Source organism: Trifolium pratense, linkage group LG4 (assembly GCF_020283565.1).
Source record: "Trifolium pratense cultivar HEN17-A07 linkage group LG4, ARS_RC_1.1, whole genome shotgun sequence".
Lineage (NCBI taxonomy): Eukaryota > Viridiplantae > Streptophyta > Magnoliopsida > Fabales > Fabaceae > Trifolium > Trifolium pratense.
In genome coordinates, this window is record NC_060062.1 from 30,614,993 (window position 1) to 30,639,528 (window position 24,536).

At 37.7% G+C, this 24,536-nt stretch overlaps 4 protein-coding genes across 4 annotated transcripts; 1 reads left to right on the forward strand and 3 right to left on the reverse strand.

The window, feature by feature from the left end:
* Positions 1-56: 56 nt before the first annotated feature.
* Positions 57-8,908, reverse strand: LOC123924728. The gene is made up of 12 exons (XM_045977694.1): positions 8,281-8,908; positions 7,439-7,578; positions 3,369-3,651; positions 3,052-3,279; positions 2,329-2,583; positions 1,577-2,247; positions 1,300-1,494; positions 1,095-1,199; positions 927-993; positions 739-834; positions 553-655; positions 57-388 (listed from the first exon to the last, which is right to left on the reverse strand). Exons 3-11 carry the CDS (start codon positions 3,642-3,644, stop codon positions 563-565), a joined length of 1,986 nt encoding a protein of 661 aa, XP_045833650.1. The 5' UTR covers positions 3,645-3,651; positions 7,439-7,578; positions 8,281-8,908; the 3' UTR covers positions 57-388; positions 553-562.
* LOC123922457 lies at positions 3,988-7,405 on the reverse strand. The gene has a single exon (XM_045975174.1). The coding sequence runs from the start codon at positions 7,264-7,266 to the stop codon at positions 3,988-3,990; it is 3,279 nt and encodes a 1,092-aa protein (XP_045831130.1). The 5' UTR covers positions 7,267-7,405.
* Positions 8,909-10,497: 1,589 nt separating the features above from the next.
* On the forward strand, positions 10,498-14,105 carry LOC123921465 (protein VAC14 homolog). Its single transcript, XM_045974026.1, has 6 exons — positions 10,498-10,536; positions 11,486-11,647; positions 11,865-11,993; positions 12,382-12,450; positions 12,902-13,195; positions 13,487-14,105. The coding sequence occupies exons 1-6, from the start codon at positions 10,528-10,530 to the stop codon at positions 13,586-13,588; spliced, it is 765 nt and encodes a 254-aa protein (XP_045829982.1). The 5' UTR covers positions 10,498-10,527; the 3' UTR covers positions 13,589-14,105.
* A 330-nt stretch (positions 14,106-14,435) lies between these two features.
* On the reverse strand, positions 14,436-17,996 carry LOC123921464 (ankyrin repeat-containing protein At2g01680-like). Its single transcript, XM_045974025.1, has 3 exons — positions 17,473-17,996; positions 16,365-16,774; positions 14,436-15,807 (listed from the first exon to the last, which is right to left on the reverse strand). The coding sequence occupies exons 1-3, from the start codon at positions 17,816-17,818 to the stop codon at positions 14,935-14,937; spliced, it is 1,629 nt and encodes a 542-aa protein (XP_045829981.1). The 5' UTR covers positions 17,819-17,996; the 3' UTR covers positions 14,436-14,934.
* Positions 17,997-24,536: the final 6,540 nt, after the last annotated feature.

Below are 24,536 nucleotides of genomic sequence, written 5' to 3' on the forward strand. Positions count from 1 at the left end.
ATTAATATATGGCGCCCTTCCGGCGCATAAATTATACGTTCTTTTAGTAGGTAATAACGCAAAAGAAAATTGTCATAATTTCGAATATTATTTTCCACAATTCATTGTCAATTCCTAACAAGTTACACATTCAATACATTAAAATCACAAAACTTAACATTATCACTAATTATATCTATTCTAATTCCAAGCATACAGCCCCCTAATATACACAAAAATCAAAACTAGCTCTATCCAATTCCAAAACAGCAACTCAAACTACCAATTCCATGACAGTCCAAAACAGCAAGTCCAAAACAGTGGGATGCACCCGAGCCAAATTACCAATTCCATCACCTGATCTGCTTCCAAGACTCAAACTAAAGCTAATAACCAATTCCTCATCACCCTGCAGAATCTCAAATTTGACAGAAAGTGTTCAAATTTGACAGAATCTCAAATTTTCTCTTTTTTGCATAAAAATAAACAAGTGTAAACTAAAATTGCTGCAATGTATTGAATAGACCAATTTGCAAAAACAAAGTTCAAATAATGAACTATTCTATAACTCACCAGATAAATCTTAACCCTCCAATAACGACAAAAAATATGTTGACCAACGTAATCGCAATTCATACATCTCCTCAGCTGTTAACTCTTTTGGGTCATTAAATACCTACAATAAGTAAATAATAATATAAAACTATTCTTGACTCGGTTATAAAAAATTATTGATGTATAAAAAATAAAAATTATTACCTCCATCCAAGAATCAGTTATCTTAGCAGTGACAATGTCCAACATATTTTTCATTACATAGTATCCACAGTCATTTGAATTATATTGTTTCCTCGCCTACAAATTATATATAGTAACATTTGATCAAAAAATACCACACTTACTTATCAAAAAAGTAAATATATATAAAGTTAGAATACCACACTTACTTGTGGATAAAGCCATACGGTATTGTTCTTTCTATTGCCATTCGCCATTTGATCAACCGTAAAAACACTAATTCATAAGAAAAAAAAGCCGCATAAAATCATATAAAATTTGTAATAATTTATGTTTATAGTATATAACCAAAACCCCTAAAGTATAAACTTAATTACCTTGAAACAATTTTCTCCATTATTGGATTAAGTTTCCAATGTAGTGAACAAATAACAACCACGGTATTTATCTTTGGACAAAGTATTATCAACTGCCAATGTCCTCTGTACGCGTGCGTGGAAGAACAGTATTATATTGTTAATAACTATGAGTTATAAAAAATAAATAAGTATTAAAAAAATACACAAATTCATACAAACTTACCCATGGTTAAATGGTAATAATTGACACTCTTTCTTTTCATTTTCTAACTTATGCTGGATGTATTTCTTGCATTTACTTTGAGATATTCTCTGATCACTTTTTTTCCCAGCATCACCAACAATGTTCAGAAAACTTGGTTCCAAAATTCCATATACATTTGTGGTGTTGTTTTCAATGCATAAACGATGAATGTACCTGAATATAATTTTAAAGTTAGGAGAGATATATAACATATTAACAGATATTGAGATAGTAGTAAATAAGAAAGTACACTTACGAGCACCAAACACTTAGAGTACTCATGTCGAGCCAAATAAAACCCACCAACAACTCTCTTATACACTTGCAAGACATGAGAAAATTAGTACACATTGAACAATGAGTTAATTGTACATCCAAATGATCATCACCCTTTTTCAGAACCATGATTAACAATTTCTGAACATCGTCCATGTTATCTTCAGCCTCTGCTACCGGTGCAGGAGAACGACTTCCTTTTGCGCTTTCAGTGACAACAACCTCCTTGAGTTCATTTTGCATCTTGACCGGTGCAGGAGAACAACTCCCTTTTGCGCTTCCGGTGACAACAACTTGTTCAGCACAAGCTTCAGGTACCATGACTCTATTATTTGTATCAGAGGTTTGGGATAAACCCATGGACTTTAGTGTCTCCATAAGAGAATCTTGCATCATCTTACGCTCTTGCGCCAACTTTTCCTCAAACTTAGCTTCCAAATCTGCTTTAAATGCTGCTAGTTGCTCTTTGACATCTATACCTTGTCTTTGACGTGAAACCTTTGATCTTCCCCAGTAAGTGGTAATGTTATGTTTTTTTCCAACACCACGAACACTACCACCATGCTCAGGTGTTCCAATGGCTTCTGTTAGGACATCGTGACGTCCCGTTGGAACAAAGTCACCCTTTTTTGAGTCTTCAACAATTTTCTCCTACAACATGCACAAACAAAGTCACAATATAGTAAATAATTGTGTTACTTGAAGCAAAAGCATGATTATAATGTTACTTACAATTTTCTCAGCAACTTTTTTTACAGGCTCAGATGTGAATTCTCCCCCTTTCTTTTGTCGTGCTCTCGTCCATGTCTCATAGCGTTCCGGTGGAGATGGATGACGATCATCATCAGTTAAGCCAGAACTATCTTTCGATAAGGATTGTCTCTTTTCATTGATCATCTGCTCCTCGAGCCTCTTATACCCGCCACGGGATAATACATGTGGGTAAACATTCTTTGCATGATTCTCCCTACCCTTTTGACTTTTTTCCTATTATAAACTCAAATAATTAGTAATGTAAAAATCACATTCAGCAGTTTCAACAGACTTTTTTCCTATTCTTTGCAAGATAGTTTCAGAATCACAATCACAAAATCACAAAATCACAGTTTCAGCAGTCAAGACAGTTTCACAGTTTCAGCAGTTTAGGCAATAAAAATCTGCAGTTTCAGCAGTCAAAATCACAGTTTCAGCAGTCAAGACAGAATCAGCAAAATCACAGTTTCAGCAGTTTAGGCAAACAAAATCACAAAATCACAGTTTCAGCAGTCAAGACAGAATCAGCAGTTTTAGCGCGGTTTTAGCGCAGTTTTAGCGCGGTTTTAGCGCGGTTTTAGCGCAGTAGCAGCAGTCAAGACATAAAAATCACAAAATCACAAATCACAAAACACAATATTTAACACAGTAGCAGCAGAAGCAGCAGTCAACACAGTTTAATGATTTTGAAATTACACTAACCTTAAAATCAGAGGTCTGTCGATACTTCACAAACTCTTCCCATATATCTTTTTTGATGTAAGGATACTTGACGTATGGAGGAACGTCATCTGGTTTGGGGTCTGTGATATAAGTTCTAGTCAACCGTGATTTAAAATCTTTCCATCGCTCCCCCGCATAGTGAAACCATATTTTCTTAAAATGATCACTCTTTTTTGCATCATCAAACTCAGGTATAACAAAAATAGCCTATAATATTTACATTAAAAAATTTGGTGTTAGCATAAGATGTATTTGATATGATAATAAAATATAACAAAATGTTGAATTTCAAATACCTTAATATCTGTCCACATAGCATTCTTTACTCCTTCAGGTATATGTTTCCACAACTCTTTCGCAATACTGCATCTTTCTCGAGTAAGAAGTGCTACGTAACTCTTAAAATGGGAGGCATTGTTACCATAACACTCTCCAGTTTCTAGATCAAACTGGAGAGGGATCTTTATACCCGTTTTACGAACGTTTTCAATTGCTTTCAACATAGTGGGACCTCTAACACTTTTTTTATTACTTTGACTAGTTTCAGCAGAGTTGCCGGTTGAATCAGCCATATCGTATCTGTTTACACAAAACACAAAAAAATGAATTAAGCATAAGACACAAAAACTGAGTTGTTGGTTAATAGCAATAACAACCAAAAAATAAATGTCGCAAATTAAAATGTCTCAGCACAAAACAAAAAAAAAAAAACTGAATTAAGCATAAGACACTTGCAATATAAATGTCGCAGCACAAAACACAAAAAACTGAATTAAGCATAAAACACTTGCATAAAACTGAATTAAGCATAAATGTCGCAGCACAAAAAATTCAATAACAATCAAAACAAATGGTGTTTTATTACTATGTGTTACAAAACAAGTGGTAAAAAAATGCAAATAGTGAAAGTAATGTCTAATCCCATATTCCTTCGTCATGATCTAAACGAATAGCTGCATGCACATCATCCTCTTCGTTTTCTTCAATGAAGGTAGGCACATCTGTTGAGAAAGGAGGAATTTCGGAAATATCAAGCTCTTGATTTTCATAACTACCATGCACATTTTTTCCTTGTAGAACCACCGACCACCGTTCATTAGAAGGATCTTTGACATAAAACACCTGTTTTGCTTGGGATGCCATGATGAAAGGTTCGTCTTTATAAGCTAACTTGCAAAGATCAACTAGTGTAAATCCTAATTCATCAATTCTCACACCATTGTTGATATCAATCCATTTGCATTTAAATAAAGGCACTTTAAACACAACGTAATCAACCTCCCAGATCTCTTCAATCACCCCAAAGTAGGGTGTAGATGCCATAACCGGATTTTTATCTTTGGAACTAGAGAAGTGCATGGACTCTGCCACAATCATAACCCCACTATTTTGCATGGTACTGCGGTCATCCTTTGATTTTGTATAAAAGGAAGTTTTGTTAATATCATATGCACTCCAAGTCAATATGTTACATTTAGGCTCATAGGACAACCACTTTATTGTATCGGAAACACTATCATCTTGGCAGACCTTTTCTTTAAACCACTCTGAGAATTTCTTATTATGCTCTCTTAACACCCATTTTTCATTCATCTTATCGTGCATTTTCTTTATGATGCTTTTGTGAGCAGACAAGTAAGGTTGAACTTCATCAGTGTTATTCAATATATACAAATGCGCTTGAAGAATTATATCAATATGCATGCTCTTGACATTTAAACCTTGCGTGCCCACACCGTCACATCTTCCATCATGACGAGACTTGGGAACCCCTATAGCATCCACTTCTGACAAATAGTTTGAACAAAACTCAATAGCTTCTTCTGCAATGTACCTCTCAACAATCGAAGCTTCCGGACGGTGTGGGTTTTTTGTATACCCTTTTAGGATCTTCATGTATCGCTCTATTGGATACATCCACCGTAAATAAATTGGGCCACACAATCTAATCTCCCTTACTAGATGAACAATCAAATGAACCATAATGTCAAAAAATGAAGGAGGAAAATACATCTCCAATTGACACAAGATAACTGCAGCTTCGTTTTCCAACTCGTCTAACTTCAATGGATCAATTGCTTTACAACATATTGCATTGAAGAATAAGCACAACCTGCATATAGCTTTCCTAACATTATCGGGCAATATCCCACGAATAGCCACAGGTAGTAGTTGTTGCATCAAGACATGACAATCATGAGATTTTAAGCCGATTAATTTGAGATCTTTCATTGATACAAGGCTCTTGACATTTGACGAGTAACCATGTGGCACTTTGATACTTTGTAAACACTTGCAAAAACTTGTTTTCTCGTCTTTAGACAAAGTGTGACACGCGGGAGGCAAATATGTCTTGTCATTGATTTTTTGTGGTATTAACTCTTGTCGTATACCCATCAAATCCATATCAAGACGAGCATGTGCACCATCTTTTGTCTTGCCTTTAATGTCGAGAAGTGTTCCAATTACACTATCACATACATTTTTCTCCACGTGCATCACATCAATACAATGTCTTACATCAAGACTAGACCAATATGGAAGATCAAAGAACACTGACCTCTTTTTCCATATACTTTTCACAACAGGCTGCTTTTTCCTTTTGACACTTTCACTTTCGGCTTTTGGCACTTTCGCTTTTGGCACTCTCCCTTTTGGCTTTTGGCACTTTCCGAAGACAACATTAATGTCTCGTTGTCGTTCATAAACTTCCTCTCCAGTTAAGGGCGTTGGAGCAACACCATTCTCTTGGTCTCCGTCAAAAGCTTTTCGCAATCTACGATATGGATGATAACGATTTAGAAATTTTCGGTGGCCAAGATAAACAGTCTTCTTTCCATTTTTCAGTTGCTTATAACATGTTTTTTTTTCACATATGGGACACGCATTATGCCCTTTAACGGAATACCCAGACAAATTGCCGTATGCCGGAAAGTCGTTGATGGTGCAAAACAACATGGCACGCATGTTGAACTGTTCACCAGAATACGAATCAAAAACATCCACTCCTTCCTCCCACAACACTTTCAAATCATCAATTAGTGGACTTAGATAAACATCTATGTCATTTCCTGGTTGTCTTGGGCCTGAAATCATCATCGATAACATAATATATTTACGCTTCATGCACAACCAAGGAGATAGGTTGTAAATCATCAGGAGAACAGGCCATGAACTATGGTTAGTACTTTGATTACCAAACGGATTCATTCCATCAGTAGCAAGTCCAAGTCTAAGGTTTCTCGACTCTTTGCCAAAATTTGGAAACAAAGAGTCAATTTTCTTCCATTGCAAAGAATCAGCTACATGGCGAATTTGGCCATCACATTTTCTCTCTTCTGCATGCCATCTAAGATTCTTTGCGTCATTTGCATTAGCAAACAATCTCTTGAACCTTGAAATTATTGGTAGGTACCATACGACTTTCGCGGGAGGACCCGTTTTGGTCACCTCATCATCACTAGAATCACCATCTTTCTTTTTGTAGCGAGACGCCTTACATGTCGGACAATGATTATAGTTTACAAACTCTTTTCGGTATAATATACAATCATTAGGGCATGCATGTATCTTTTCATACTCCAAACCCATTGGACACAATACTTTTTTCGCCTCGTAATAACGATTTGGCATTACATTACCTTCTGGAAGCATTTGTATCAACAATTCAAGCAATTCAGTGAAACTTTTGTCGGTCCACCCATTTTTTGCTTTCAAATTAAACAATTTTAACACCGCAGACAAACGGGTAAAATTTGTGCATCCCGGATACAATGGTTCATCCTTGTCACTGCATAAAGTTTCATACACATGCGCCCTCTTAAACGAATCTTCTCCAATATCACGCATCATGTCTTCTAGTCGATCATCGATATCCACACTACCACTTTCTCTATGGGACACACTTGGCGTTGCTACTACTTCACCGTGCCATATCCATTGTGTATAATTTTGACAAATCCCGTCACAAATTAGATGATTCATGATTTCTTTCTTAGTACGTTTTGGTTCTTTATTTGCACAATTTATACACGGACATAGAAAAAGTGGAGGAAATTCAGGAGGAGGACGTTCTAGTTCAGCATTACTTTCCGCAAACTGTAGAAATTCCATCACTCCATGTCTGTACTCAGTACTTAATCGATTAGCTCTCATCCAACTACGGTCCATACCTACGTTTCGAAATTTATGCATTCTAAGTTAAAGGAATGACTAGGTTGTTACTATTGCGAAACATTCTCTCGCCCTATTTTAATAAAAATTCATAGCCTATAACAGAATTTGCATATAGCAGAATTTTTACATAGTAATTTGAATTGCATCTAAGTTTATAGCTTCTATATATGTTTTGAAATAGAATCGGTACCTGTAGATGAGACCGTGATTGAACCTTCTAACTTCAAACAAAGAGGACAACACCAAAAAACAGCAACACCAGCCCCTAAACAGCAGCAGTCAACACGTAGGAGCAGCAACCACCGCCTAACACAGAAAACAGCTCCACCCCTGCAAAGCACAAGCATTGAAACCCTCAATTCATACATGATCTAAGAATCAATTATGTATTAATTCTACCTAAATATAAGTCAATTATTCAACCAATAAATACCAAAAGCAGACTATTATGTGTTAAAGTGAAAAGTAACTTTACTTAAGATCACCTTTGAATTCAACTAGTGGAAGAAAAAAACACAAAACCCTCCCAAAATTGGGTCACTATCAGTAACACATAGCATCAGGAAAAAAAAACACTAACCATTTTCTTTGTCACATAACAAACATTAACATAGAAAGACCAGAAGGAAAATTATCCTTAACTTTCTTCTAATCACATGTTGTCTATTTTCTGTTTCTGCTTAATACTTTTCACTTCTTTTAACCATTGTTTAGCTAGAGATACCATAACCATAAACAACTTACTAAGAGATGAAGAACAGGAACCCAAAACACATGAAAACGAATATCCAATTTAAAACCTTCACAATTTAAAACGTGAACTTAGAATATCCAATCTTCATTCAATGCTACCAAAATGTACTGAATGAGAAAAATGCGTGTTTTTCTTACCAGCAAATAACCATAAACAGAAAAAGAATGAAAACGAATACGAATGAAAACGAATACGAATGAAAACAAGATCAACCATAAACAGAAAACGAATGAAAACGAAAACGAATGAAATTTGGGGGAAGTTTGATTTATTCATACCTTTACCGAATGAAAACGAAGAGATTTGGAGGCGATTAAGCGTTTGCAGGTTCGTCGTTCCGTCTAGGGTTTGGAGAATGAAACCGCGAATGAAATTGGGACGATTGGAGATTGGAGAGATTGGAGAATGATTGGAGAACGATTGGAGAGTGTTTGATTTGAAGAAATTGGGACGATTTGAGGAACAAATTAGGGAGAACTAGAATTGGGACGATTGGATTGGAGAGTGTGTTCTTCTTCGCGTTTGCAGAATGAGGGAAATTGGGAAGAATGAAAAATATAATTAACACTATTAGGATTCCACTACCGGTGATAAGCTAGATCGGTAGTGGAAAGTGGGAATATGAAAAAACTAATAACACTATTAGGATTCCACTACCGGTGAATCCTAGATCGGTAGTGGAAGATAATTAAAACAATTTTGCACGTAATTACGACATTGCCACCGTGTCTACTTTCCACTACGGATTTAGCAAAGCCGGTAGTGAAATCCCTTGTCTCTGAACTTTCCACTACCGTTTTCAAAATATCAGTAGTGGAATCCTTTGGTCAAATGTATTTCACTACTGGTATTCACATACCGGTAGTGGTATCTCCAAACCAAAAGTCATTTTTCTACTAGTGATATTAATTACTTGGAGTTACATGATAAAGTAAATGAGGGAATGATTAAGTGGGAGTTACATAATAAAGTAGATGAGAGAAAGACAAAGGAGCCACAATTGATATGTTGTTATACGGACCACCAAAATGTTATATACTATGTTGCCCGGGTGCGGGTACGGTACCGGTATCCGATACTGGTACCGGTACGGGGTACGTCATTTTTATAAAAACTAAGGTACGGGTACGTCCCTATAATTTTTTAAAAAAATATAATTATATATATCAAATAATATAGTTATATTGTTAAACCAAATAATTAAACATAAAAAATATCACAACACACTTTAAATGTAATTTAAATTGTTCGAAACATCAAAATATGAAATTAAAACCAATTAGCTCAAAAAGAGTCAATTATTTCCCTCTTCATCATCACTAAAAAGAGTGACCTCTAGTTAGGTTCACCGCGAGAAAGACTAGCAATTTCAAGAATATCAACTATATATTAAATAAATCTCATTCATCTCTACGAATATCCCACATTTTTGTTGCACTTTCATTATAAGTATTAATATTTCTCTTTCTTGAGAGAAGACGAAGATTGGTATGAATAAAAACTAGATCTTCATCTCTCTTTGAATTTAGTCTATTCCTTTTCAACGAATGAGTGAATAATTCCGGCGGCTACTTTGTTATTGTTTTTTAGCAATAATTGCTACTTTATATTATAAACAAATAAAAAACGTAAATCTTCCTATAAAAAATCTAATAATAAAAGAAAAAGGAGAAAAAAAATCGTGTTTTTTTGAATTGGTGTACCACGCGAGTACCACAGGTGTACCGCGCGTGTACCCGTTGCAAAAAACAAAAAAAAAATTAGGTACGGCGTCGGTGCGTACCGGGGGAGTACCATACGCGTACCGGTACCCGGTACGTATCCGGTACCGGTACTCGGTCTAAAATGGAGTACCCATGCAACATAGGTTATATATCTTTCATTGTCAACAAAAAAGAATTCAATAATAGAAAAAATAATCTTTTAGATCATCATAATAATTAAAGAACTCAATAGTAGGAAAAAAAATAGTTCAGAAAAGGAAATTGTGTTGTAGATCATAATAAATAAAATAAATAAATAGTTGAAAATAAATTTATAAAATGTTATAATTTCAAACAATAAATAAATATAAAATAATTGAACAAATAAAAAAAAAATTACATTTAATTATTTTAAATTTTGCATGAAATTTTTTTAGAGGTGCCACATCATCATCATATGAAAAGTAAAAAAAAAGTAGTATAAATATTTTATTAGTGAAACAAACAAATTATTTATTTTAGATTTTGCATCAGAACACTATTGAGTATGTAAATAGTTATGCAATGCAACATGATGAGTAAAAAAGAAGAGTATTCCGTATAAATTTTTTATGGATTTGGTAGCCATAATTTGTAAGAAGGTTTTTTTTATGATAATTGTAAGAAGTTATATAGTGATTATAGTTATCGCAATTATTATTTTTTATTTATAAAAATATTTTAATTTTATTTATAAAAATAAAACATGATTATAGTTGCAATTTTTAGTAATTGATGGACCACTTTCTAGAAGGGGAATCTGATTTGGATTTTGCATCAATTATGGTTCAGGTAGATCATGTTTTTTCAAAGTTAAATAAAAAGCTACAATACACTTCTGATCTGTAGCCTCTCATCCCCAAAACAAAATATTAATTAATAAATAGCTGCACAAAACTTGTGCATGATATATCTATTTGCTTTCATTTATCGGCAACTATAAAATTGGTTTCATTTGTCCTGTCAATCCCTAGCTAGATAACTTGTTCCGCTTGAACTTATGGCAGCCCTATAGAGCCTGCAAAGAGCTGCTGGCCCTATACTATTGTTGAAAAATGAATATTGTTGCACGGCACCTAATATTGCTGACTTAATGTTTCTAACATTAGTATGTCCAATTATTATTATTATTATTATTTTCATAAATATTCCCGGGTAGGCTTCATTAAATGATCTATTTCAATTATAGAAGAATATTGTACCAAATATAGAGTTTATTTCTGGTTTGATATCATTTTAACCAGCTGTTATTCCTTCAGATTCGGTGAAATAAATCAATTTGAAACCCGATATTTGAAAGGCAAAGTGATATTAAGCTTAATCTTCCTAAAAATAATTTTTGCTTTAAAATTGGTTCTGAAAGGCAAAGTTATTCCTTCACACTTTTTATACCCTTTGTTGTTTGTATTATTAATTTCTTGTTTCTTGTGATTTTATTAATTAATGTCCTCTCATGCAATATTGATTTACTTTAAAATTGGTTCTGAAAATAAGTATTAGTAGAGCCAGTGATCCAACAGGGAGTCGAAGAGTTTTAAGGAACTGCTGAGAAGTCGATAACTGGTGTATAACTAACCTAGATGATGTCACGGTCAACAGTTTTGATTTATTATGTTCAAAATAAATGCATTCTTTGAACATACGCATTGTTTTCCTGAGTCTGACCTTTAGCCAATCTAATAATGTAGCAAAGTGGTGTATATCTGCTTTTGATTTTTTTCCCTTTTCAAAAAAATTGCAGGCTTTGAATTTGATCTTACTTACATCATCAGAACTATCTGAGATTAGAGTTCTTTTGAAGCAATCATTGGTAAATCCTGCCGGAAAGGATTTATTTGTTTCTTTGTATGCCTCATGGTGTCATTCTCCAATGGCGATTATCAGTCTTTGCTTCTTAGCTCAGGTATGTTGTATCTATAACTTGGTTTTGATTGCAACAAGAAAAATCAGGTCTTGTGACTCTTGTCCCACTATTAGTTTGAATTTTATTTTCTCTTGCAAATGTGCATGACATGACATACTCACACATGTACTTCTTGAACAATGCATATTTGTGTTTTTGGCTTCATTTGGATTATGTTGCACAGTTCTTGGTTAATGTAAATTCTCTTCCTTGACAGACTTACCAACATGCTAGTACTGTGATTCAATCTCTGGTAGAGGAGGATATTAATGTCAAATTTTTAGTACAACTGGACAAATTGATTCGTTTGCTAGAAACTCCAGTCTTCGCTTATCTAAGATTGCAGGTGATTTATTGTAACGTCCACACAGCTTTCAGTGTTATTGAGTATCCGGATAGTACATGAATACTCTAATATTTGTAATAGAATATATTTTATATTTAGTTACGCAAGGTACCCTTAGTGTAAAGGTGTTAGTTTTGTGTTTATAATGATTAGGACTGAGATCTGCAATCCGTATTCCTTATTCCATCATTTAACTTGCCTCATAACAGATAGTAATGTGCTTGGATGAAACCTAGTAATTAAAGCTCATGATAAGATAATATGGCGTCATTTGATTGTTAATTGATTCTGGGAACCTAACATGTGATCTATAGTTGGGTTTTTGTTTCTTTCTTTCTTTGTTTATTTGTTTGTCATATGAACCTAAATGGTTAATTTAATTTTGCAGCTTCTGGAGCCTGGAAGATATACATGGTTATTTAAAGCACTGTATGGCCTTCTGATGTTGCTTCCTCAGGTAAGTGCTACTTGATTTTTGTTGTTACTTAGAAAAGGTATTGAGGTGTCTGTGTTCTTGTATTAGTATACTTGTGTTCTTTGAAGCATATACTCATCTCTTTGAGGTGACAGACACACTTTCAACCCGTTCGGATTAAAAAAAATTATTGGACTGGTCACGTATATACTATATACTATATACTGTATTCCATACATGTATATACTATATACTGTATATTATATATGGAGGCCATATCAAATGAAAACACGAGAGGTGCTAACCCTTTTATGTTCTCCACACTTGCCTTATATTAGTTGAACACTATATTACTGTTGCGCATCACTGCATTTATAGTAAAGCTATTTATCACATGATTCATATCTCTACAAATTTTGGCTTCAAATTCTTCATTGATGATAGACATGGTTTTCTGTTTGTATTAACTCTTCATTTTATACCACTTATGCAGCAAAGTGCCGCCTTCAAGATACTAAAAACTCGTTTGAAAGCCGTGCCATCGTATTCTTTCAATGGTGAACAATTGAAGAAAACATCCTCTGGGAACCCCTATCAATTTCTCCAACACATGTCTGGTGGATCTCACACAGCAGAGGATGGCGACGTAGCTGTGGACAGTGGGAACTCACACAATGGAATCAATTTTGTTGCAAGGCTAAATCAGTTTCAGCAAATGCAGCAACAGCATCGCGAACATTTTAGAGCACAGGCACAGACACGCAAAAATTCCACCTCAGTAGCAAAGGTTACTACTGACTTTGTTCATTTTGCATGTTAAATATATGGTCTTTTTAAATTGACTTATTTGAGCTTATCTAATGGCATATACACTTGTGAGACTGTTTGGGAGAGTTTATGGAAGTTTACTTCCATAAATTTCCCCAAACAACTTATAGCTGATACACACACATTTATATGATAAGCACTTAACCTGTTCATCAAAATAGAGTCTTAAACTTTAGAGATTAGGCTAAGTTGTAGTGTACTTAACAAGCCACATTCTACTATTTAAGTCATAAGCTGTTCCTATATGCAGGAGGAGGAGGTACAAAGGCAAGAAGAAGAAACCAAGAGACCTCATTTGAATGAGCTTAATGCTCCAAGATCATTCAAGAGAGCTATAGCTAAATGTTATTGAATCAGTATTATTATGCACTGATCCAATCCCAGTGTATGTGTAGAACTTTGAATGGGATAGGGTATTGATTTGTAAAATTGTTGTAAATCATAATAGCAGATCCTTTTATTCTACTGCTACTTATCATCATCATCATCATCATCATAGAAGAAAGTTGGGATGGTGAAAAATGGATTTTGGAATGAAGATAAAACTTGGGCTTTGCTGGGCCAGGCCAGGCTATTCTTTTGATCTTGTAAACTTGATAGATACTCACATGGTTCTGTTGTTTTTGTTGAAAACCGTGTGGGACAGAGGGGATACTTCATTTTAGAAAACAAGTTGTTCATTGTTTAGTACTTGTTTTTCATGTGGCTTTATGCATACAATTACATACTATATAATAATCATATGATAAAGAAATTAGATGCTTGCTTAATGCTTTAGTGTCTAAGTTGGCGTATTACAAGACGCGTGATTTTGTATTTTGTTGTAAACTTGTGATTACTTGAAGTTGTAAACACATTTTTTTCCTGCATTTGTTTTTCCATTAATAGTTTAATACTATAGTAGAAGATCACTATCATAAGTGAGTTTTGACTTATAAGCTTGTTTAGTAACTTTGAAAATACCTCAATTAAATCAAAATACTTGTTGAAAAGGAGTTGATGAATAATTTATTTAGAAGTATCTTATGACAAATGTATTTGTGTAAGTTTTAACAAAATTTTATATGATAAGTGCTAACTTTCATATCAAAACTTTTGCTCTTTTTTCCATTTTCTCTTTTCAATTTTCATCTTTTCTTTTTCTATTAACTCAGGTATAGGGAGGAAGCACTTCTCTTGTACATGGTGTTATAAGTAAATTACATAAATGCCTTTCCCTTTTATCACATATACATACATAAATATACAAGTGCTGATTATTAATTATAATCACAAACATTAGAAAAGGTAAACTCAACCTAAAACTTCAAACTGATAACTAGAGAGATGAATCCTATTAAGCAAACATTATCACCATACGGAAACTCCTCAGGTTTCAGTTAAAAGGTTGAAATAGAAAATTAGATCATCTACATCTCTACATCTACAACTGCAGTATGGTGCTGCAGCTACCAGGAAAGTAGTATACTCCAAATGACTTTTTCTCCCTAAAGTGACTAACTTTTAACAACCACTTATATATTATAAAATTAAATTATAATCATTGATATTTTGATTATTCTGATCCTCATTAGCATTTTTACTATATCAAAATGATTATAACTTTATAATATATTGATAATTGTTAAAACTTATTTGGACTATACTATACATATCCAGTGTAGTCTTGTATTGCGTGGCAAGACATGATTGCTTAGCTTACAGAGCATAGATCTTCTCAATGTCCGAGTTGTATTCGTCCAAATCTGATATATTTGCAGAGTAAGACCACGAGAAAGATTTGCTTCCACTCGCTCTCTTGATTCGTCTCTGGGAATCACTTTGGAAAATGCCAAAATGTTGTCGAAAAACAAAGTAACACATACTTGCTAGAGTCCCAACTAGAATTGGTATGCCCAAACCAGTTATGGTAATAGCCATCCATTTTTTCTTTCCAACAACCTCGAAAGCTATTGCAAGAAAAGCACCGCATGTGCAAGCACAAGCAGCCCACATTAACTTGTTAACGACCGACACAATCTGTCTTTGAGCCCTTGTGTCCCAAGCAACCAAAGTGATTTGAACAACAACAACTGCGAGGGAAATGAAAAGAGACGTCGAATTCAAGAGACAGAAAATTTGGAATCCAACATGATCAGCTATGTTAGATTTTCCTGCCTGTGGTCCTTCCGTAATATATTGACCCGGTAAATTGAATATAGCCAAGAATGCTATCGAGGCAAAAAGGACAGCAACAACTGTGACAGAGTTAATGGTGTTTTGAACTGCTTCTCTATGAAGTTTCTTCAATTCCTTAGCTATACCAGAAACTCGTCGGCGAGTTTTTTCATTTTGTATGAGTTGTGACTGCACCTCATGCTTTATATCACTCACAGTTCTTTTAAGTTCCATGGCTTCATCTACTTTGCCAACATGTCTTGCATATTTAGCACCATATTCTGAAAGTGCTTCTTGGATTTCTAAAGCTGAAGATCCGTATGGAAGTTTATCGGCCAAATCCAAGGCTGTTTCTTGTTGCTTATTGATGGCATTAACATCCACAGCTGAGTAGCTTAGCAAAAGGCTCACTATCTGACAAAAGAACCATTTGTCAGTAAAGGATGCAAAAATATAAATTGAGAAGAAGAATTTATTGCGACAAAAGACAGGAAAATTATGAAAGGAAACAAGCATTCATTTTGTTGTCCCATTATGTATATAAATGAGCCTCAACTAATAAAGCATAAGGATAGTTAAGGATGTTTATAGTTCCTTATAAACAGTAGGCTAAATTTACACAGCTCATTCCTTAAAATCCAAGACCACCGATATAATGCTTTCAACTGTAAGTTGTAACTAATTAGTATTGAGAATTTGTGCAACATACGAGGAGAAATTCGTTACCAGAATCTATATAGCAACGTCATTTATCAATAAATTACAACATCACATTAGACATACATTAATGACAATGTTGTGTATCAACTGTTAAATACTTACATGAAGAAGTTCACACATTATCTTAGATTAACAACTTGTTTATGCTCAAGGAAACTAAGATTTTACAGACAAGTTTATAAAACTGAATTAAATATACTATGAAAAACAATCTACAGCTATATATGGTGGCTCAAGAGAAAGAGTTTAACCTGTGACCGGCCTTTCCTCGTAGCCATGTGAAGAGCGGTATTACCCTTCTTATCTCGTTCATTCAATATTGTAGGATCAGCTTGTAATATCTCCTCCACCACTGATGTACTCTGTCCTTTAACAGCCATATGAAGTGCAGTTTGACCTTTTTTATCTTTGATACAGACTATTCCTCGATCACGGGAGATAAGTGCTTTCACAATACGAAGGACGCCATACCTAACAGCATTGTGTAGTGCAGTTTTTCCATTTTTCCTAACTATAAACATAGAGCTGACATCAACATCCAAAATAGCACTTACTACATCCAAGTGGTCTTGAACTGCAGCAGAATATAAAGGGCTGGTGTTTGACGAGTCACACAACTTACAAACCTCGGGAAAGGCACTCAAAATCTCCTTCACAATTTCTGGAAAAAAGTTAGATATTAAAATCATGATTGAAATACTTAATCATATATAATCAACAAACAAGTAAAAATATTTAACTAAAAAGAACAAGATAGTATAAACTTCCTTCACTTCTACTACAAAATTGATCCTTAAACCATAAAGTTAAATACTTACAAAAATTCCTAAAACTCAACATCAAGATTGTAAAATTTGCTACTTGTGTTGCCCAATTACAGTTATGTAGTTCTAGTTAAAACATACATAAATATTACTGTCATAGGAAGAGGAAGATCTTCATAGAAATTTAACATAAAAAAAAACTTTATTTTTAGTCTTTTATATTCCAAATTCAAAAGATGTGCAAAGCCATGCAAGCTAAGCACAAATTTCAAAAGAACTTTATAAACTTCATTTTTAAAAAATAAAACAAAACTATGTTATTTGAAATTTTGAAATTAAATAATCAAGTGATTAAACTCAAATGGTCAATAAGATTCAAAGCCATGTTCCAAGGAACAGTCTTTAGTCAAACTTTATCTAACCGAACCTTGCCTCAGGTTAATAAATTTTTTCAAGTGGATTCTCAAAAAATCCCAATTCATCCATCCAATAATAGCAATATCCAACATAGTTTCTTAAAATTTGAATTAACCAAATAAACCCAACACAAATAAAAAAAGAGTAAAGAAAAATAAGAATATTTTATGTAGAATACCCAAATGGCCACGCTTAGCTGCAACATGAAAAGCGTTCATATCAGACTTGGAACGAATCTTGAGAATCTCAAAATCACACAATTTGAGCAAAAAGGTGAAAACTTCCTTCAGATTATGGTTTGCAGCTATGTAAAGTGGTGTTTCACCATGATCGTTTTGAAGAGACATAACATCAGAAACAGAGATAGGTGATGATGATGATGATGATGACCCATTATTACTATTATCATCATCATCTTCGTTTTTCAGCTTCTCTAACAGTTTCTTTAACCCATCAAGGTTCCCAGATCCAACCATGGTGAAAATTGATTGGTGGGTCATGAAACGAAGACCCTTTGACTCCATAATGAAAATAAAAATATGATTTTTATTGTTTTTTTGGTGTTTATTTTTCACTGTTTTAGCTTTGGATTGAAGTTAAAGTTTCTCACTTTCATCATCATCATCATCATCATAGATAGATAGAAGAAGAAGAAGAAGAAATTATAGAGAGAGAATGAAAGAAGAAGAAGATGAAATATGGATGATGATTGATCTTAACTGTTGATCAGAACAGGTAGAAGGCCAGCTGGAAGTCCGTTGAGCAGGTGGTAGGCAGCAGGTCCGAGCAGATGGTCCACGGAGGGGGTTGTACCTGCAGGTGCTCCGATGCCAAAGTCAGACAAGGAAAGAGAGCAAGAGAGATACTAGAGAGAGAAAGTAAATGAGAGAATGAATAATGTTAACTAGCTCTCCTGTATAGGAGAGCTTATATAGCCCCCAGCTCTGGGCCAAAGGTCCTCTTAGTGGGCTGGACTAGCCAAGACCCATTAAGAGGGACTGCCAAGATATTACCCTTAGATAGTGGGTGGAGTAGTAATTTTACCCCATCTTGGTGGAGAGGTTGTGTCATGCTGACATGGAGGTGGTTGGGCAAGCCATGTGGACTTTGTGAGGGTCTAGGTGGACTAGCATTAGTCTAGTCCAGAACAGGAGCCCCCCAAGTCATTGCTCCTAGGCATAGGAGTGATGACTTTAGATGTGTGCCCAAGTGCAGAAGGAAATCTCCTTGCAACCTCTCTTGAACAAAAATGGACGAGGAAGTTGCTCGTCAAAGCCTTGCTCGTAGCAAGCATCTGCAATGTTTTGCTCGAATCGATTTTTCGAGGATGTTTAATATCTTGCTTGTAGTTATGGTTACGAGGAAGCATGTGTTGCTCGTATCTCCTGCGAGGAGATATTGCACAAGATGGAATAGTTGCTCGTTGCTATAGCGAAGAGATAACAACGAGAAGTATTGTTGCTCGCAACGATGACGAGGAGATGATTTTCAAGAAAGAATTGTTACTTGTTGCTATGTTGCTTGTTGTTCTGGTGAAGAGATAGCGACGAGGAAGTCTTGTCGCTCGTTGCTATGACGAAGAGGCTAGCAACGAGGAGGCTTTATCGCTCGTTACTATGAAGAGGAGCTTAGGAACGAGGGGGTTTTATTGCTTGTTACTATGACGAGGAGGTTAGTAACGAGGAGGACTGTTTGTTGGGAATGTGAAAGGGCGCATTTACTGCTTTGATTTTTACGAGGGAGTGTAAGGACCATCGGATCAAAGCGTCTCTTCATTTTCCTGGCTTGATCTATAAATAGAGGAGAGTGAATTTCATTTTCACTTTTCACTCTCTCTCTTCAATTGTAATTCTGGATATTCTCTCTGAAGTTTCAACTTACTTGTCAGATCGTTCTTCAGATTTTCTTCATATTCAAGGTAATTCTTCCAAATTTTGTTACTTAGATCCATTTTTGCTTTCCCGCCCAGCTTTTTATGTGTTTTTCTGGGTTTTTGCATGAAGAACGCTATGAATTTATGAACGTTAGGATGAATGTGCCGGGCACCGTACGAATTTTAGTGCCGGGGAGCTTTCCTCCCTTTTGAAACTCTAGGTTAGATAACTAGTGCCGGGGAGCTTACCTCCCCGTTCCCAACTTTGATGGTTTATTAGGTGATGGGGAGCTTCTCTCCCCGTTTCAAACTTTAGATAGTTCGAACATGCCGGGGAGCTTACCTCCCCGTTTTCAACTTAGAGAATTTTTGCCTGAATTTTGTTGTCAAAATTTCATGCCGGGGAGCTTGCCTCCCCGTTTTCATTTGCCTTACCCTCCTCGGTTTGATTTTGATTGCCATTTGAAAAGGGCTTTGGTCGGGGACAGCGTCCTCGTCCTATCTTGCGCCCTTTCACTTGAACTGCGGTGAAAGGGTGGATTTGATCATCGAATTCACTTTATTTTTACTGCATTTCAGGTTTTAAAATGTCAGAATCCGAGGAGGTGGTAGAAGTGCAGGGTCCGGAGAAATTTGTGTTGGTCGACTGTATAACTGATCCTGCACTGGATTGGGTTGCTCCTGAGCCCCGGGGAATAGCTTCGGCGCTTACTCCCGAGGATCCTAAATTGCATACCACTGTCGAGCAGAGGAGGGCAAACGAGCCCAAACACTGGTCGACCCGTTTACCCGGGGAGGATGAACGTGTGTGCTCGTCTTTTGACGGGCAGGCTTTTGCTATGTATGAGTTCGTCTTTAAAGAGATGGGACTTAGACTGCCGTTCAGCCCTTTTGCGGCAAGTGTTCTCAAAGCCTTGCAAGTGGCTCCGTCACAGCTGCACCCTAACTCCTGGTCGTTTATAATGGCGTTCGAGCATCTCTGCATGTATAAAGATGTTCGTCCCAGCCTTCCCCTCTTTTTTAGGATCTTCAAAATTCAACGCAAGCCGACGAAAGAAGTAGGACGAGCACCTCGTCAAAACTGGGTTTCGTTGAAGCATCACGAGGATGTCAAACTTTTTAAGATGTTCGTGGACTCCATTAAAGATTTTAAGGAGAGGTATTATATCGTCCGGCCAGAGTCTCCTTCTGCCCGGGAGAGTTCATTGGAACTTGAGGAAGATATAGACGAGCAAGGTGTTGCTCGTAGGGATGCCAACGGGCAAGTCATACTTCGGGCAGTTCCTAAGTTCCCGTTGAGCTGGTCGTACACCCACTTCCATAAGGAGCCTAAGGAGTATACAACCGGGGATGCAGATTTGTCTCCCGAGGACAAGGCTGCCTTTGAGAGTTTGAAGGCCTTTGTGGCCGGTTTTACTCCAGGGGTCTGGACGACTCGTAAGGGAGTTATAATAAGGGACGAACACGGGGAGCCGAAGACTTCTCCTCGATATATTAATACTAGGATCCTCCTCAAGTGCAAAAATGCCGGGGAGGTTAAATTGTGTTTGGGTATTGTTTCCTTTCTTTTTAACTTAGAAAAATTTCTGTTATTGTTGTATGTATTCCTCGTCCTTTATTTAACTTGCTCGTCATATGTTTGCAGACAAAATGGAGACCATTGCTGAGCGGATGTTGAAGGCTAAGCAAAATGAGAAGGCGAGCAAGTCTGGCCAGTCGAAGAAGAAAACTGTTGCCAGAGCTTCCCAGGAGGTGAGGCCGGGGACCCCTTCCGTGCAGGTTATAGGAACCTCGGTGGGAGGTTCGGATACCCCTACTTCCTCGGTTCGTCCACCTCCGGCAAAGAGATTTAGAGAAGAAGAAGCCAATGAAACTCCTACGGGCATGGGCGCATGCAGCAAGTTTCCAGTTCCCCGGTGCTATACGGTGGAGAAATTTTTTGAAAAATATCCTCCTGAGGTCTTTGATACCGAGCGGTCAGCAATTCTTGACCAGGAGCCAGAGGTCCGTAAGCAGCAACATGCTCGTGACATGGCTGCTATGGTGCGAATGATCTCGAGCTCCTTTGTCCTTGGTGACGAGCGGGAGTCTCTACTCGAGCAGCTGAACAATGCCCAGACCAGGCACGAGCGGGCCAAAAGTCGGATCAACCAGCTCAAGATTGATGTGGATGATCTCAAGGAGAAGCAGAAACGTTGGGGTGACAAGGTGGAGGAGCACCGTAAAAGGAGAGAGGAGTTGGATGCTGCTCGGGCTGAGATCGAAAGGCTTACTACTGCTATGGTGCCGGGCGAGAACGAGCACAAGGCTGCCGAGGGCTTGACTACCCGAGCAGACTTGGTCAAGGTGATTGCTCAGTTGTCTCATGACTTTGTTGAGGGCACTGAGTATGCTTTTGATAATGCCATTCAGCAAATCAAGCTCCTCAACCCTGATGTGGATTTGGTGACCCGGGGAATGCATGTGAACGGGGAGGTCAAAGATGGCCAGATTGTTATCCCTGCTGGCCTAGCCGTTTCTGATGACGAGGAGGATGATGCCGAAGCACTTCGAGAGGAGCTTGACCTCGTCGAAGAAATTCGAACAGGAGCTTCCTTAAAGGAGGCCACCCTGAAGCATTCCTTAAAGGAGGCTGTAATATTGTTTCAATTTCTGGGCATTCCAAGGTCGAGGAAGTTTCTTTCCTCGAAGGTCCTCGAGATAGTATGCACCATTTTCTGTTTTGTCAATGACGCGGTATGGTCCTTCCCAATTGGGTGCAAGTTTGCCGCCCTGGGAATCTGCATTGCGTCTTAGGACGAGGCTTCCCACTTCGAATTCTCTTTTGATGACTTTGGTGTCATGCCGGACAGCTATTTTCTGCTTCAGGGTGGCCTCCTTTAAGGAAGCTCCTGTTCGAATTTCTTCGACGAGGTCAAGCTCCTTTCGAAGTGCTTCGTCATTTTGCTCCTCGTCTAGAGGTTGCTCAGTCCGACGAGATGGTTCCCCAATCTCTACGGGGATAACTGCCTCCGTTCCATATACCATTCGGAAGGGGGTCTCTCCGGTTGTGGAGTGTGGGGTTGTTCGATAGGCCCAGAGTACATTGTCAAGCTCTTCGACCCATTTCTTTTTGTTTTGGTCGAGTCTTCTTCGTAACCCTCTCAGGATTACTCTGTTGGCTGCTTCAGCTTGCCCGTTGGTTTGGGGGTGCTCGACCGATGTGAAGTGCTTTTTGGTGCCCAGGGCAACAAGGAATGCTTGAAAATCTTTGTCTGTAAACTGTGTTCCGTTGTCTGTGACTACCACCTGTGGTATTCCGAATCTAGCTAGCACATTTCTTTTGAAGAAACGCAGGATTCTGAGCGATGTGATGTCGGAGAGGGGTTCGGCTTCCACCCACTTTGTGAAGTAGTCCACTGCTACTATTAGGTAGCGATTTTGATAAAGCCCTTTGGTAAAAGGACCAAGTAAGTCCATGCCCCACCAGGCGAAGGGCCAGGGGGAAGACAAAGATTTTAGTTCTTGAGGGGGAGCTAAGTTCATATCCCCATGCCTTTGGCATTTGTCACATTTTTTTACGTGGTCTTTGGCGTCCTGCTGCATAGTAGGCCAATAGTATCCTGCTCGTAGGGCTTTCCTGGCAAGTGATCTCCCTCCAGGTGCTGGGCGTTAATGCCCTCGTGGACTTCGCGCAGGATGTAATCTGCTGTGTCCTCGTCCACACATTTTAGGAGAGGAATGGAAAATCCTCTCCTGTATAATTTTCCGTCGAGGATGACGTAGGAGCAGGCTCTTCGTCTGACTACAGCTGCTTGTTTCTGGTCGTCAGGGAGAGTTCCGTGCTCGAGGAAGTTGTACACTGGAGTCATCCAACAGTCTTTGTCGCCAATGACGTTTATGTCCACAACCTCGTTTGGTTTCTCTATGCTTGGACGAGGGAGTATCTCTTGGATGACAGATTTGTTTCCGCCCTTCCTTTTTGTGCTTGCCAGCTTGGACAGGATATCTGCCCTTTTGTTGTGTTCGCGGGGAACATGTAATATTTCAACAGAGTTGAACTTTGTGATCTTTTCCTTTACTAGCACTAGGTATTCAGAGAGGTTATCATTTTTGGTCTGATACTCTCCTAGAACCTGCGAGGCGACTAGTTGTGAATCTGTGTAGATTTTTATCTCCTTGGCTTGAACGTCCTCGGCCAAACGTAGTCCAGCGAGGAATGCTTCATATTCTGCTTGGTTGTTTGAAGTTGGGAAGGATAGTGCTAGGGACACCTCGATTAGTAAGCCATTCTCATTTTCAAGAATGATGCCTGCACCTGCTCCTGTGGCGCTTGATGCTCCGTCCACAAAGATTGTCCATTTATCTGCTCCGTCCACTGTAGGGGAGGAGCTCGTCATCTCTGCGACGAAGTCAGCTAGGACTTGGGCTTTTAGAGCTTTTCTGCTCTCGTAACGAATGTCGAATTCTGAGAGTTCGAGGGACCATTTGAGTATCCTGCCCGCCATATCTGGTCGGCCAAGCAAAGATTTGATTGGTTGGTCTGTTCGGACCACAACTGTATGAGCTAAGAAATAATGTCTTAGTCTCCTCGCAGCATAAACTAGTGCAAGGGCTATTTTTTCAATTTGTTGGTACCTTAGTTCAGGACCCTGCAAGGCTTTGCTCGTAAAGTATACTGGTTTCTGCCCTTCGTTTGTCTCACGAATAAGGGCTGCACTTACAGCCTCTGAGGCGACGGAAAGGTACAGGTATAATACCTCCTCGTTATTTGGTCGTGAGAGGACAGGTGGCTCTGATAAGGCCTTTTTCAAATGTTGGAGAGCTTGCTCGCACTCATCTGTCCATTCGAAGACTGCTTCTTTCTTTAGTAATTTGAAAAAGGGAAGTGCATGTTGTGCTGATTTGGATACAAATCTGGAAAGCGATGTTAGCATTCCATTAAGAGTTTGTATGGACTTCTTATCGCTCGGAGTGGGGAGCTCGGCAAAAGCTCTGCACTTGTCAGGGTTGGCTTCAATTCCTCGCTCGGTTAGGTAAAACCCCAGGAATTTTCCTGCTCGGACCCCGAAGGTGCACTTCTCTGGATTGAATCTCATTTTGTATTTCCTGGCCTGCTCGAACACCTTTCGAAGGTGCACGACATGGTCGAGTTCCTCGGGGGATTTTACGATCATGTCGTCCATGTATACCTCGAGCATGTCTCCTATTTGTCCTCGGAAGACTTTGTTCATCATTCGCTGGTATGTGGCTCCTGCATTTTTGAGACCGAAGGGCATTACGTTGTAGTAATAGTTGCCCGACTCAGTCATGAAAGCTGTTTTTTCTCTATCTGCCACTGCCATTGGAATTTGGTTATAACCTGAATAAGCATCCATAAAAGATAACAA